Source organism: Larimichthys crocea, chromosome XXIII, assembly GCF_000972845.2.
Source record: "Larimichthys crocea isolate SSNF chromosome XXIII, L_crocea_2.0, whole genome shotgun sequence".
NCBI classification, from domain to species: Eukaryota; Metazoa; Chordata; class Actinopteri; family Sciaenidae; genus Larimichthys; species Larimichthys crocea.
Window position 1 is genome coordinate 9,700,433 of NC_040033.1, and position 17,008 is coordinate 9,717,440.

General features: G+C 39.3%; 2 protein-coding genes across 2 annotated transcripts; both read left to right on the forward strand.

Moving 5' to 3' along the window:
• The first annotated feature begins 431 nt into the window (after positions 1-431).
• LOC113744515 (uncharacterized) lies at positions 432-1,726 on the forward strand. Its single transcript, XM_027274415.1, has 4 exons — positions 432-566; positions 782-869; positions 980-1,345; positions 1,592-1,726. The coding sequence occupies exons 1-4, from the start codon at positions 439-441 to the stop codon at positions 1,724-1,726; spliced, it is 717 nt and encodes a 238-aa protein (XP_027130216.1). The 5' UTR covers positions 432-438.
• An 823-nt stretch (positions 1,727-2,549) lies between these two features.
• LOC104937149 (xin actin-binding repeat-containing protein 1) lies at positions 2,550-8,584 on the forward strand. Its single transcript, XM_027274416.1, has 6 exons — positions 2,550-2,874; positions 3,629-3,774; positions 4,602-4,649; positions 5,022-7,493; positions 7,974-8,083; positions 8,503-8,584. The coding sequence occupies exons 2-6, from the start codon at positions 3,712-3,714 to the stop codon at positions 8,582-8,584; spliced, it is 2,775 nt and encodes a 924-aa protein (XP_027130217.1). The 5' UTR covers positions 2,550-2,874; positions 3,629-3,711.
• Positions 8,585-17,008: the final 8,424 nt, after the last annotated feature.

Sequence of the window (17,008 nt, forward strand, 5' to 3'; positions counted from 1 at the left end):
CTGTCAGGTAACAATTTTTACTCAAAGTTTCTTTTCTATAGTCCAAAATCTTGTTTTCAGGAAACAACACTATTTATATTGGTTATTGAGTAATCGGTGCACTCTTTTGTATTGCTGTTAAATTGCATTACTTCCTCAAAATCCTTGCAACATCTCATTCATTAAGAGCTATGCATTATTGATGTTATAATCTTCAATTTCTACCAGTTAGTGGAAATATATTTAGCTTTACGAGGAGATAAAATGCTCACTGTTAGTGTTAGGATGATGGTTAAAACCCTATGCATCGCTGGGTTTAAAGAATTAACAGATTGTGACATTCAGGGATTGTTGATCCTCTACGGAGAAAATGTACTGCATTACTGAGTGTTGATTATCTGTCATGTATTAGGTGATATAGTTATTTGCTAACTGTGTGCTGCTGTGACGTGATTGGCCATGGAGTGGAAGAGCAACTTGAGGCGTGTCCAGTCACTGAGAAGCGTCCCCTCGTCATGTGACCAGCCCACCTGGACAGAGGCAGGGCAGCGGGACAAGACAACATCCGTGTCCCGACTAGTTACCAGGTAAAAGTTGTACAATCTAACTAACTAATCACAGTCCAAGCCTCTATAACCTTCTAAAACCAGCATAAGATTAAAGTAAAATTAATGATAAGTCTATAGATGGCAAAGGGTACTTTAAAATAACAGCTCAACTCGATTGATTTTAGTTAGAAGACCAATATTGTGACAAACCTTGATTGTTAGTAGATTAATATAGCTTGTTGTTTATGTAATAGGTATCAAACTACAGTGGAGGTGAATACATCTATTCAAGAAATGTCTGGAAATAACAGTGAAGCAAAGCAAAATCGGGTCTTAAAAGAGGTAACATCCGTCTTCACATGACATTTTTGTGCTGCTCACAAACATCTTCAACGTGGGAAACATAATCAATAAAGCTGCATTTTGCTTATTTCTGTGTGCACCACTGTTAGATAACTCCATCTCTACTGGAGAGTAAAGAGACTCATCTGGAAGATCTGTTGTGGAGAAACAACGAGAGGGAACTGTCTAGAGCAAAGACCAATTTGACCCGCAGTAAGTCAATGGGGAACCTCCAAAACAGCGCTGGGTCCATCGAGTCACTGAAGGCTCTGTTTGAGGCAAATGGAGCCACACAAACGAAGGCGAGGCACAGTTTCAGAGATGTACGTTTCCCGTCAACGTACAAGGCAGCAGACATCAAGCCGGAGATGAATGGAGAGTTCAAAGAGGTAAAGAAGCCTGCAGAGAAACCGAAGACCCAGATTCCTTCAGATGCTCTAGTTAATGATGTGAAAGATGACCACGTGACTCGAAAGGTAAAAACAATTACTGTTATTAGTGTTTCTTGACTGACCCTTACGTGTACTTGTGTTTTTACAAATATTACTCATGTAAACAAGTGACTCATATTCAACTTACATTTAATTGTCTTTTATTGTTGTTGCTGTCGACTGTTTTGGGACTGATGGAAGTTAACTTGAACTTGAAACCATCAAGTTTTTATCTAATCGATCATGAAGGTCTACTAAGTAGCAGTGACAGCTCATCATTTCTTTCTCTAGGTGGTGAATCAGACCCAGATAGTGAGGAGAAAAACAATAGGGGGTATTGATTTTGAAAAACTTGCAGCCTCTCAAGCTGGTGAGTACCAGAAAGCATTCATCAGAGTGTGCTCTGTGATGAACTGCCAACCTTGACAGCTATGTATTCCTATTTATCTATACCTACTGCCCAATAAAGCTGGGAAATTATTTTATTAAGTAGTACCAGTTCAGTGAGAGTCAGACATAATAAATAATAAAGACACAATAAAAATCATAGGAAGCCATAAACTACACATGGCAATCATAAAATAATCTAACAATTATTTACATACTGTATATAGACTTCCACGAAATGGCCAGTTGATAAGACAAAGATCAGATACTGAACTGTAGACTACAGATCCCGATCAAGGGCCTTTGAGTTGCTCCAGACCTTTCTTTGCAATAAAAATTCAGATACTACGGTGCCAAGTCATTGTTTAAAGTGCTGTGCATGGGTTAACAAAGACAAGACTGACCAAGAGTGACACAAATCTAACTTTAATTTCCTAATAATTTTCCAGGAAATTGGAATTATGAATTAAACAGAACACAGAGACAGTGTTCAATTAGTATTAATTCATTCATTGCAATTAGTAGAGAGTCTTTTAGCCAGTGCACAGCAGGCAAAACCGTGAAATTTCTCTCCAGGCATGAATTCAAGTCAACACATAAGAAAATGAAAGTTTCAAAGTAGGGATAATTATTAATAAATTAACAATTATTTGCATACAAATGGAGTATAAATCAGTACCAAATTGCATAAATCTCTTTAAAAAAAAGGAAAAGAAATTTTTAGGGAATTTTACCAAGCTATATAATAAAGTATTCCCATGTTTAACATTCCACATAGCTCAGTTCAGTGTCTAAATTCTCATGCAACTGAAAACATTGCCTGGAAATCCCTCTGTGAGTCTATGACTCAGGTCAAATGAAAGGAAGAGGTGAAATGGAGATGAACAACAGCACAGTGACTGTGCAAGAAACCATGATTGACTCAACCTGGTGTGGGGCATAGTAGGCCACTCCAGAACAGGACGGAAATAGCCGACAGGCTACAAGTCCTGAATAAGTACAGGAGGGTGAAGGGGTCAGCTGTCACTAGGGCAGGAATGGGAAAGAGACAGGAGGCGACGGAGAGTGGCAGAGGCACCACTACAAGGCAGAAACCAAGAGGAGATCAGACCTAAACACATTCATAACGATTTAAAGAGAATAAGAAGACAAGAAAGTCAGAAGGAAATAGGAGCTGTTCATTCTCTGTGAGTACAGATTAGTATTTTGATCAAATGAGGCAACCAGAAACTAATCTCAGTGTGCTGAGTCTTAATGACATTTTATAGGGCACAGTCTCTTGAAAACTTGCCTAATTCTTTAAACCCATAAAGCTTAATATATACATAGTAAATTAGTGGAACTAAAAATACCTTTGACTTATAAAATATCAGGGTGTTGAGACTTTAATATCACTAGAGGTTGACCTATTTTAATTGCTAGAGTTCTTACTTATACTAACATCAGAGTGTTTGTTTTTCCATGTGCTCCAGATGCAAGTGGACTATTGATTTTCCATCTAACATTTTTGAAACATATGCGTGTTTACTTTTGTCCTTCTGTGCTTAGTCAACTGTAGCTGCACTGTCCTTTTAACTCTCAGTATCTGTGTCAGTGGAGTCAGGTATCTATCCCTCTCCACCATAAGTGGTACATTTATAACTCCACCACATAGCAGCTGTTACCCAAAATTCCTAACTATTAACATGCAGTTTAGTGACATGGATATGAACATAGAAGTCACCTGCATGTTCGTCGAATGAGTCGCTTGTTTAATTCTGTTAAAATTTTGGCCCGGTCACATGATGGTGTTTTGACACCAGCTGCCTTTATGACAGCTAAAAATAACCAGTAAACAAAAAGAGACAAGACCACGTCTCAGAGAGCTCTGATTAGGCCACATAAACTTATTTCATAAAGAAATTCAATAAATTAAAGCTGCCATGTCTGATGTCTCTGCAGATGAAAAGAGGAGGTCATTTGCGGATTTCAGAGACAGCTCCTTCATCCAAACCAGGGAGAAATTAGGTGGCTCAGTCAAAGCTATGTCTGCTCTCTATCTATCAAAGGTGGCACCACAGGAATCAACACACAGTCATTTAAAACCGGTAAACATCCATCTACTCATTATTCTCTTCAATCTCTTTTCAGTCCTGGATTTGTTCAGTTCTATCTCAATAGTATGATCGTAAAGATGTTGTGCTTTTATGCAAGATAAATGTTTGAAACCATGGTGAAGAGAGTTAACTATTGTAATGGGTGTGAGGTTGGACCCAAGAACAGCACAGACTGAGACCAGTGTTGGAACAGTTCAACAGTTTGTTGGCCAAACAGGGTCGCAAAAATCCACAGCAGGTGCTCAGGAAATAGTCTCCAACAGAGCCAGTTTTCAACAGAGCCAGCCAAAACAGTCCAACTCTCCAGCAGAAACCTCCGGAGAGGGAATCCAAGCAACCAGGAGACAGACAAGGGGCGAGTAGGCAGAGAAGTCAGGGACGGAAGGCTGGTCAAGTTACCTGGGCAGGGACGACAAAGACTGGTCAGGGACAGGCAGGGTCGAAACCGGGGAAGCAATTCGAAGATAAATGCGCAAGAGCTGAAGACAATCTGGCAGAGACAGAGTGAAAGGAGTGGGTTTAAATCAGGTGAGGGAACACAGGTGAAAGTGGTTCCACTGATCAGGTTGGTGTGGCTGGCAGGTGAATGGAAAAGTACTGGCAGGAGGAATGAAAAACCAGGAGTGGATTATGACTACTATAAATGCATTTGAGCGGTTACATCTTATAATTTAAGTACAACGCTATCTCAGGAAATGTTTTTGCTTCAGTTTGTTTTACTGTTTTACGAGTTTACTTATCCAGGCAACCAATGTCACAACTAGGGTGGCAGCCACGTACTTGAAATATGACCTGAAATAGTTGCTCTTTCCATCCAGGCACAAGATCAGTCATCTGAATCTGGGAAAAGAGCCAAGCTAACCAAGGTAAGGAAGAATTTTACCAAGCATTTGCTGTATAGTGGTATGCATTACATTTACATTGTCACAATATCATATATTTTAAGAATTTGCTTTTCGTGAGAGTTTCCTTCAAAAGAAGGAAACAGATGCTGGATGACATCAATACTACATTTTATTTTATTTATCACTGTGGATTTGCATTTGCTGGATTTGGTTGCTTTGGAACTCAGCTAACCCACTGACCCCTGGCATGCAAAAAGAAAATCAGCTGGCATGATAAAGGTACCCTCTCATTGCTTTAAGCATGTCTGCACAGTCAGGAGCATGGTTTTCACTGAATAGCTCATTTCTGTTACAAAGGACTCAGTGATGAGAACGTTACTTTGTTGTTCTAAGATGGACGAAAACTTACAACAGAGGAAAGATGACCTCCAACCACCTCCCTCAACCAGACATCAGCCTGAGCCAGAAGATATCTCTGGGGCACATTTACAACAATCCATGCCCTCCCAACTCTCCAAAGAAAAGTTATACCAACAGCGGCAGAAATGTGAGCTGAAAAGGCTCCTGAAGCACACTCACCCAGAGCTGAAGATGTTGGATGATGTTGTGGATGAGGAGCTTGCTGAGGTTTTGAGCTCAGAGAGTGGGGTGACAACTGGTGAAACTGGATACGAGGGAGAGGTCCTTTCAAGACGCTTGATATTTGAGAACTGTGCCTTGAGTGATAAAGTTTCTTCATACACTCCCAAGAGACACATGGCAGAGGGAACAGTGGAAAGAGGCGATGTCAGTAAAACATCAGCTGTATTTGAGGAGCATGAAGGGAGGCCATGTAGTGTTAAAGGAATCCTAGAGGACGACAAAATGCTTAGCTACAGTCCAGATCATAACAGAGGGTGTGAGGAGGAGATGGCAAAAATAGATGTTCAGGCTACCAGAAGGATGTTTGAGAGTCAGTCTGTGAACACATCCAGACGAAATCCAGATAATACGTTTCAGGGCAAAGTGTCTATTTCTGGGGATGAGAAAGGGGCAGTCCAAAAACGAAAACAGGAGAGTGGAAAAGAAAATCCACACAGCGACAACAAAAGCAATGCTTATACCAAAAGTCTTGATTTGACAGATCAGCCCCCAAAACAAGGGTCTTGTGTTCATGTCATTGGTCAAAGCACTGACCATAAGTTTTCTGATTGGGAAGAGGTTTCTACTGGTGAAACAGTCTTTGAGGACCAACCTACAAGCCTTCCTGATCCAGAAGAAATGGGGGAAATAATCAAAACAAGCGCATCTCTCTCCAAAAACAACCCCTTTATCCCAACAAACATAGAAAGAGAGCATTCCTTTGTGCAGACATCAAAATCCCAAAGCCCAGCAGGAGACATCGGGGAAGCTCAGGACTATCCAATAGCTAATGTGAAAAACAGAACCCATTTGTTTGAATCAATGCCCTTTGACAAAATTAGGCATCAAAACAAGGACGAAGTTGAGACGATGGTGGAGAACATCAAGGACACGCTGAATTCCCTTCATCACGTCAATGCCATCCGTTCAGGTGGCTCAATTATTGAGGTGAATGAGACAATGATAGCTAAAAAGGCTAAATTCACACTATCAGAGGATGGGCCTGAGATAAAATATGATGAGGTTGCTGAAGGTGGGGCACAAAACTTCATAGTCCAGTTGCTACCACGTGCAAACCTAAAGCCTCAGCTCATTTACCTAAAGGAGGATAGTAAAGGAAGTATGGAGGCTATGTTGGTGAATGTACCCGTGCACCAGCATCATTTCACCTCCAACCAAGACACAGAGTTTAAAACTGCCAATGTGGTTCAGGTTGTTGAGGATATTCTCAATCAAGATAACTCTCTGAGGAAGGGAGTAATAATCCAGGAGGATGTGGATAGATGTGCTGAAGTCATTGTTTACTCCCTCTATAATTACTTTGATGAAGAAGATGTGAAAAGTTACTGTCCTCCACAAGGTACAGAGTATGATGAACCACAGCCAGAAAGATGTGATGTGAGTAAGACATCCAATCAAGAACTAAGAAAAGGTGCTATTGAATCAACCATAAGCTGCCTTCGAGAAACTTCTAAAGACCACATCTTCCAAGGATCAATAAGGCCTGAAATCACAGAAATCGGGAATGTAAAACTGTTCAAGAGTTGTATTGAAAAGGGAGATTTGGAGTATTTGAAAACTCTTCAGGCTGAGTCAACAGTGCAAGAACAAGAACACTCTCCTAACCAAAACGTGGCTGGACAAGGTGTAGAGCTTCATCATGATCAGACAGAGGAGAGTACTTCTGAATGGATCCCAGTGGATGTTAAGAAACTGAAAAACATGTTCTCTGGAGATCAAAGGCCAATCCAACCAAAGCAAAACGTATGGGAAAATCTTGCCTCATTTACCACTATTTCTTGTACATCTTCAGATCAAAATGTGCCAAAGAGCCAATCGTCCACAGAATGCAATGTTGGTATATACTCCCATGGGCAAATAAAGGATACCCTTAGGGAGTGTGGTGCCCAAACACACGAAGAAGCTGCTAACTCTACAGTTACACCACAGGGATTAAAACTACTTCATGAAACACAGGACGGTGGTGAAATCACAGAAAAAGGGAATGTAAAACTGTTTAAGAGTTGTATTGAGAAGGGAGATTTGGAGTATTTAAAAACTCTTCAGGCTGAGCCAACAGTGCAAGAACAAGAACTCTCTCCTAATCAAAATGTGGCTGGACAAGGCATAGAGTTTCATCATGATCAGGCAGAGAATAGTACTTCAGAATGGATCCCAGTGGATGTTAAGAAACTGAAAAACATGTTCTCTGGAGATCAAAGGCCAATCCAACCAAAGCAAAACATATGGGAAAATCGTATCCCATCTACCACCATTTCTTGTACATCCACAGATCAAAATGTGCCAAAGAGCCAGTCGTCCACCGATTGCAATGTTGGTATATACTCCCATGGGCAAATAAAGGATACCCCTAGGGAGTGTGGTGCCCAAACACATGAAGAAGCTTCTAACTCTGCAGTTGCACCACAAGGATTAAACCTATTTCTTGAGACACAGGACGATGGTAAAATCACAGAAAAGGGTAATGTAAAACTGTTCAAAAGTTGTATTGAGAAGGGAGATTTGGAGTATTTGAAAACTCTTCAGGCTGAGCCAACAGTGCAAGAACAAGAACACTCTCCTAACCAAAATGTGGCTGGACAAAGCATAGAGTTTCATCATGATCAGGCAGAGGATAGTACTTCTGAATGGATCCCAGTGGATGTTAAGAAACTGAAAAACATGTTCTCTGGAGATCAAAGGCCAATCCAACCAAAGCAAAACGTATGGGAAAATCTTGCCTCATTTACCACTATTTCTTGTACATCTTCAGATCAAAATGTGCCAAAGAGCCAGTCGTCCACAGAATGCAATGTTGGCATATACTCCCATGGGCAAATAAAGGATACCCCTAGGGAGTGTGGTGCCCAAACACACGAAGAAGCTGCTAACTCTACAGTTACACCACAGGGATTAAAACTACTTCATGAAACACAGGACGGTGGTGAAATCACAGAAAAAGGGAATGTAAAACTGTTTAAGAGTTGTATTGAAAAGGGAGATTTGGAGTATTTAAAAACTCTTCAGGCTGAGCCAACAGTGCAAGAACAAGAACTCTCTCCTAATCAAAATGTGGCTGGACAAGGCATAGAGTTTCATCATGATCAGGCAGAGAATAGTACTTCAGAATGGATCCCAGTGGATGTTAAGAAACTGAAAAACATGTTCTCTGGAGATCAAAGGCCAATCCAACCAAAGCAAAACATATGGGAAAATCGTATCCCATCTACCACCATTTCTTGTACATCTTCAGATCAAAATGTGCCAAAGAGCCAGTCGTCCACCGATTGCAATGTTGGTATATACTCCCACGGGCAAATAAAGGATACCCCTAGGGAGTGTGGTGCCCAAACACATGAAGAAGCTGCTAACTCTGCAGTTGCACCACAAGGATTACACCTATTTCTTGAGACACAGGACGATGGTAAAATCACAGAAAAGGGTAATGTAAAACTGTTCAAAAGTTGTATTGAGAAGGGAGATTTGGAGTATTTAAAAACTCTTCAGGCTGAGCCAACAGTGCAAGAACAAGAACACTCTCCTAACCAAAATGTGGCTGGACAAGGCATAGAGTTTCATCATGATCAGGCAGAGGAGAGTACTTCTGAATGGATCCCAGTGGATGTTAAGAAACTGAAAAACATGTTCTCTGGAGATCAAAGGCCAATCCAACCAAAGCAAAATGTATGGGAAAATCTTGTCCCATCTACCACCATTTCTTGTACATCTTCAGATCAAAATGTGCCAAAGAGCCAGTCGTCCACAGAATGCAATGTTGGTATATACTCCCATGGGCAAATAAAGGATACTTTTAGGGAGTGTGGTGCCCAAACACAAGAAGAAGCTTCTAACTCCACAGTTGCACCACAGGGATCAAACCTACTTCTCAAGACACAGGACGATGGCAGGGTCCACCAGGCTGAATTAATTGATGTGGTAGATGACGATGATGAGATTTCTCACCTCCAAACTGCAATACATAGCCTCCAACAGGCCACAACTGAAGCCAAATCTTTGCATCAATCATCACATGAAAAATTCCCTGTTCAACAATATTCCAAGGAGCCTGCTTTCTCAGTTACAGCAGATAATGTCAAACACTCACAAGGAAATAAGGACCAAACAGAGCCATGGGGAATTGAACTTTCAGCCTCCGAGATAAGCTCAGAACATAAAACAGACTTCCAACATGAGAATACAGAAACATGCCACAATGAAACTTATTCTGCAGAAGTACAAACTGAGACATGTAGCAAAATGGGACAAAAACACACAGAAGTGGTCCAGAAATCTGCTATGGTGACTGTACATAATTCAGAAATAACAGCTGCACAGCAAGAGGATGAGGAGGTTGTTTTTCAGGGTAAGCTTCAAGCAGCTTTAAATTCCCTAGAGAGATCCAATATTAATGTCAGTAGAGGAGATTTTAGAGCAGCTATGATATACAGAAACTCTTTGAAACCTCACAAAGAAACATTACAAAATGTGGATGCAGAACCTGTTCAAAAGCCTATTAAGGATGGTTTTTGCCTTTTGACTGAACCTAAATCAACTCAAGCACCACTGAAAGAAGAGATCTCCAAAGAACAAGTGGCTACAGACGATGTAGAGCTCTCAAGCCAAAGCAAAATCTTACATAAACCAAATACAAGCGCTGTTTCTGAGGAAAGCCAAAAGCCTGCTGGTCCAAAACCAGCCATCCAGCCTAAACCTGAGCATTTGAAAGTTAAACAAAGAGACCTTCAATCAACCGATGCAAAAAATCCTGTCAGATCCGTAGAAACACCTTCTCAAGCATGTATGTATGAACATAAGCAAGACCTTTTCATAGTTAACAGTGGTGCATTCTCAGGACCAACTTCAGTGGATCTTCAAGGAAATGAGCTTTTGGATAAAGCTATACCAATGACTCAGAAAGTTGAAGTAAAACATCAAGTCCAAGGTTCAGTTGTCACCTTGGAAAGTGATAATACAAATAAGAATATTACTGATCGACAACAGGAGAAAAATGTCACAGTGGATGAGAAAACCCCGGAGAATTTCCCAGTCAAAGAGAACATGAATGAAACAGATGAAAGCCATGTAGATTTTAAAGAAGCGTTTGCAAAATTTGGAGGTAAAAAGACATTTCCAGTGAAGAATGCACCTGTGAAGCCAAAAAGAGTAAAGATTTCCCAGCCTGACAACAAAAACACAAAACAGATGTGTAATAATTCTTCAAATTTCCCAGATATGGTTGAGGAACCACAACAAAGTCGAACTGGTCCATCATGCAATGACCCAAACACCTGTGGACAAACTGCTGACAGCAAAGACAAGCACAAGAAAGAGATGAAACAAGAAAGCAAAGTTGAGTTGAGGGGAAAGAAGGGACGAACTGAGACAGAGGATGAACACCGGCAGCGTCTGTCAGTTCACATGGATGAGATCATGAGAGGGAACATAACAGCAGCCATGGAGATTTTTGACAACTTGCGAAAGCAGGAAGAACTGAAGAGCATTCTCAGTCGAGTTGAAGAAATTGAACAGGACACGAGCGAGGTTGATGTAAGGTCTCTGAGGGGAGTATTTGAAAACGTCCCAGACTGGGTTGTCAGCTCAGACAGAACGGAACAAAAAAAGGTAAAAGTAGAAAACAAAGAGGAGAGGATGCCGAGAGACAGCGCTGAAAGCAAAGCCTCAATGGCACATGTTTTTGGAGATCTTGCACGAGCCAGTGAGGAAATCATCGAACTAAAAGAACAGACTTTAGCCAGACTCATGGACATAGAGGGAGCCATAAAGAAGGCTCTTTATTCTGTCTCTACTTTAAAATCTGAGTCAGATATTGCTGGTTTATCATGCCTATTTAAAGAGTCATTAGGGACAGTACAAGGATACCCATCCCCGGGTAATATTAGCAAAATTAGCATTGGCTCAAGCAAAACAAAATCTTTAACGACCCAGGAAATTGCTACAGCACAAGTAAATCCAGCTCTGCCGGTGAATGCAAGCACTGAAGTAGGCTCTGCAAAACGATTAAGTCCTCCATCTTCACCTGCCTTCATCTCCATCCAGTCAGCAGCTAGAAAGACGGACAAAACGGAGGTGCTTCCACCAGAGACCGCAATCTGTCCAAAATGTCAGCACAGCCCAAAGACAGAGGAGAAATACCGGACAACAAAAACCCTGACATGCAACAGCCCTGCTCAAAACAGAAAAGGGGACCCCAGAAAAGGAGGTCAGAAACAACCCTCTTACAACGAACTTAACCCTAAACGAGAGCTCAGTGTACTCGAGGTGCAGACGGACCGTGAGGGAAACAGTATTATGGGCCCCAAAACAGTCACAGAGAACTATGAGAGGACTGATAATTTAGGAAATCGGTTTTACTCTTCCAAAACTTCCACTGTTTTCACTGGTCATCCAGAAACAACAACATCCACAGGCCAGGCAGCGGTCAGTCCAGCTAAATATCAGGTCACCAAGTACCCAGAAGTTCGGCTGCCGATTAATCAGAAACCTTAAATATTTTACAGAGAGATGTAATTTGTTACCTATTAGTGCTGGCAGTGTTTTTCATATACTGAATGACAAAGTTGTTTTGTACATAATTTCAAATAAGAGTTAAGTTGGTTAATACTGCTTGTTTGTTTGTTTATTTATAAGAAGTTTTTAATAGTTCAAGATTTTCTTTTTGAAGTTTGAGGATTTATTTTTAGCTTGTATTCTTTAAAACTGCTTTTGATTTGCATTTCGAATTAAATAAGTGTTATTGGTTTTCATTTGTGATTGTGATTGTTGTTGTTTTTTATGCATATAAGTGTCAAACAGTCTTGTTTTGATCAAGCTTAGTCTCATTCTTCTCATCAGTTTCAACCAGCTTGTCAGGAGACGTGTTCAGCCTGTTCGAAGACGGTTTATCCGATGGAAAAAATTACTGTAAACAAACACATTTTTCACAAAAATTGCTTCTGTTGTAAACAGTGCAATAAGAAATTAAGGTGAGATATTAAAATATTATATCTAATCACCTGAAATCACCAGAAACTGATGAATGATTCCCAATATTGATTTCTTGGTTGATCACTGTGACGTATTGATTTGAATATAATAATAATTGTAAGCTGACCGACTATTCCTTGCAGAAAGTCTTTTTATAAAAACAAATATTCCATAGTTAACTAATATTTTAATTTAAATGTAATATCACTATTAATAATTAATATATAACCAACAAATGTAGTCAACATTTTTCACATTATCACCACCAAATAATACTTTTAACTTTTATATTGATTACCTATCATAGGAAATGAGTCCGCCATGTCACCACAGTAGCCATTTCACATTTTTCATGTTTCATAGCCACCATAGTTTCTCATTTTAATGGAAGAGAAGGTGAAAGAAAATAGCTGAAACCGCTAGATGTCACTAAATCATACACACTGGTCCGTTAAAGGGCCTTTCCTTGGGACATGTCACTTCAGTTAACTGTAGCAGTGCTTAGGTGAGTTATGTGTCCTGTAATTTTCCCGTGTGAAAAACAGGTTTGACGCTATGTCAGATAGGATAAATCTTACCTGTTACTAGTTAAACATCTCAGAGGATAAATCTTACCTGTTACTAGTTAAACATCTCAGAGGACACTTTCCAGTTGTTTCCATTTAGTTTATAAATTAATGTACAGCATTTCCTCCATGAAAGTCTTACAGAGCTGGGAACTTCTGTATTTTATTACAGTTTCTTATAAATGGAGAAACTTGCTAGCCTAGCAATATTAAGGCTAACAACACCAAAACAACACATGATGCAAAGTTCTTCTAAAGTAACAGGCACACTGTGTTTTCTACAGCCTATTTCAGACCCTCCAGGAATTCGCCATGTTGCGATTTGCAACTTCGATGCAACTTCAGTCAATCACCGTGAATTCACCGTGATTTTTCCGCAACTTCCACGCAGTCTGCCAGGGGATTGAACTCGGCGGGTCAGGGGCCGTGGACTTTAGTGCTCGCTGCGCCCTCTGCCCTTGGCCCCGGCGCGACTGTCGAATCGCAAGTTATCGCAACTTTCACTTTCTCCCGCAACAAAAATTTAAAAAGCACCGCAACTTTCACGGTATTTTTTTTTAAAACCTCATGCAACATCAGGCATTTTAGACCACAACTATCTCAAAAAAGGCCAGCGAAATCCTGGTGGGACTGTTATTTATATAGACTTACAATGCGTTTCACACAACCTTTTCCTGCAGTGACAAATAAAAGGCATGGCAGATAATGTGATGTGAAATATCACCACTTTTGAAAGATGATTTCCAAAATTCAGAATCAAAATAATTTTTTTAATAAAATTAAATATACATGATTCATTATAAAATGTGTAAATCCTAGTAAACTCTAAATGTGCCACATGACAACTGTAAATGCCAACAAAAGTACCTTTACTACCTCAAATGTAACTGACTAACTGTACTTATTTGTAGCATGTACAATTATGCACCTCTATATGGGGAACTCTACTGCATATTTCACTACCAACAACTGTTCAGAAGAAAGGGGAATTATGACGAAGGCTTCGGACATGCTCAACACAAGAACCGATGGCTTCTTAGGAATACTGCTGACATGGAGTCCAGTGAGTCAGAGGCATAAATAATCAGTGAGAGTGAGTATCAGCAAGCAACTCTTATCTTATCTTATCTCAATTCTTGTTATGTATTCTTTCTTGTCATACTCACGATAACTCATTAACTTTCTCTCTGTTAAAACTGTGTTCTGTTTTTTGTCCTCAGCTTCATGAAGACGTGGTTTAGGCTCCAAATAATTGCCAATTATCCAAATTGTGCTCATATACTGATTGAGAATGATAATCATAAATCATAACTTGGGACCCAGTGTATTAGTTTGATCATTGTAAAAAAGAAAAGTGTAACAGTTGCTGACAGGTTTAATTATCTTGTTTAATTAAATTACATTCAGCTTCTTTTTTTAGGTTCATAATTACTACAAGAAATTTCAGTAAATGTGTTTTATAAACCTAATTTGTCGACTCAAATCATTTTTTTACTGTGATTAAAAAAAAGAGAAAACACTTTTTTTTTTTGCAAATATTCTGGATACCAGTGTACACCTTTTTCTTTTTATCAAACTTTTATATAATTACATAATGATAAAATACAAAGATAGAATGCATTATGAAAATTATGTCCAGATGGATGAAAATAAAGAGACTCCTACTGTGTAGTACTGCTGAACCTTGAAAAATCAGTGCTGAAATTCAGTGATACTTCACATCTTAGTGTCCTCAGGATTTTACAGGACATTACTGTAGTGAGTGAATTTTACAGGACTGTACAGATAATGTCTTGTCTTTTAATTTTGATGAAATGTTCTTGTTTTTTAATTCTACTGTTCATGATATTATTCATTCTTATTTGGCACATATGTCCAAATCCAAGCCTAGCTGACCTTGCAAGTGATAATTAAATATACAAGCACTAGTATTGAGTTTCTAATTCGATTCTCAGGATGACAATAAGTAATTGACCTTGACTGAATGACTTAATTGCTAAAATGTGGGGCCAGACCAAAAGTAGCCTACATTAACTGCAAAACCAGTGTGAGATAACAATGTACATTTGACTGTATCAGACATTTTTTTTAATTTTATTACTTAATGCTTGTCTAATCATAATATTAATTGAAATACATGATGGTGTATGAACATTTAAATTCTTTTGACTTTAAACAGCAAACTCCCTGTTATACAATACATTGCAATAAAATTAATCTTTTAGATTTCTTTGATATGTTTTGTTTTGTTTTACTGGGTTAATTTATTCATTTTAACTTGCAACAAAGCGACACAGGACATGCTCAGCTACTTAGGTCAGTTCCCTGTAAGCCCATTTTCTGGTTTTCTGAAAGTAAAAACAGAAGAAAGATTATTGTATTGTTCCATTACTTACCCATAATACACAAATGTCTTTATCCTTAAAAACACTGATGCTGCGTGAGGAAGCGCACCAAGCTTGACAGGATTTTTTTCTGATACTATTGGAGTTTACCTTTGCATTTTCCATTTTCTCTTTGTATCTCATTTAAGTATTTATCAGTGTTTTGCATTATTACTACTACTACTGCTCAGATAATGGAGTTCGCACAATTCCTACCTAATAACAAAAGAAAACTGCATGTGCCATCTTCCTTGTTATAGGATCCTTTCTCAGCAGTTCAGGATGATTAATGCAGCTCAGTTCATGAATTCAATCCACGTCCTGTGTTAAAAGGCTTTATCAACTCAGTTCAGTTCAGTGTGATCTTGAAGTTCAACATTTCGTGTTTCAGGCAGTAATAAACAGAAACCTCCAGCAACAAGGGGGACAATGCCATATATCACCACTAGGATGGTGTAATGGTAGACCTCCAGGAGCCTGCTCAGTGTAGCGAGGATGCCACGAGCACACATTGAGTTTAGACTGACACCATTTTGCCTACAAGAATGGAAAATTAATATCTCTCATGCTGATTGTTAATCCTTAAAATGGCTCGTTTTTCCACTTGCAATAGCAGAATGAGTGTATATAGAATCATTCATCATGGGTATAAAATAAACATCACCTTAAAACAGTAGGGTATAATTCTGCAGAGTAAATGTAGGCTGTGGTGAAAGAGGAAGTGGCAGAATATTTCCTAAGTACAGCTATGACTGTGACCACCACAGGAAGATCTGATGAGTAAATTATATATCAGATATATAATGGTATGTTAAAACCTCTAGAACAAATGTTAAAACTATATTCAACATACAGTACCTTCCGGGACTGCAAGGACCACGAGGCAAGCAGTACCCCCAAAAAGCAGGAAGCCTACTTGACTTATTTTCCCCCCAAAATGTTTAATTACAGCCAAGCTGCTGAACTGTGCGGGAATTTCAACGACACCAAAGACAAAATGTGTGAGGTAGATATTCAGGCTAATTCAGGCTCAGTCCATAGTATAGAAGACTTGTTGAAAACCTGGAATCAGAGTTGGAAAGAAAAATTATTTTTGCTACACTGGCCAATCAGGTTAAAGTGTCTTTGTTGTTCCCACTCTGCGTCCTGTACGTCTCTTCTGTGAGAAATACGTAACGCTTTACCCAAGTAACACACCCTAAACTATTCCACTGATTTTAGTGAAACTGGATCATATTTTGTGAAAAACATAATACTAATACTTAAAACATAATTATTGGTGCAATTGTAGAATGTTAACTCTGTAGCTATTACATATCATTGTTAAACATTATTGATGTATCTCATCTGTGGTGATTCACTGTCTTGAACAATTAAATCAATTAAAGAACACACACCAGTTATAGCCCATTAAGAAGGTACGTTTTCTCAAATCCGATATTCGGAAGATGTCCAACATGTTCCTTCTTTCGGATGTACCCTCCATCTCTAGCTAAGAAAGTAAAAAGTGGGTTTTAGAAAATGTACACTTTAGAGAAATGTATTAGAGATTTTTAGATTTCTGACCTTGTCCAGCTGATCTTCTGGGACCGTCCTCCTATTCACCCTGGCTGCCCTCCAAAGCTCCTTTTGTGCCTCCTCCTTCCTGCCCTGGGTCATGAGCCAGCGAGGTGACTCTGGGAGAAACCTATTTGACCACAGGTTCAAAATTACAAAGGACTACAGGATCAACAATTATATCAAGAAGCACTTGATGGACTTTTACATTTAGAGTCTGATAGACTGCTGACCAGCTGACCAGTAAAACATTCCAAGAACAAGGACA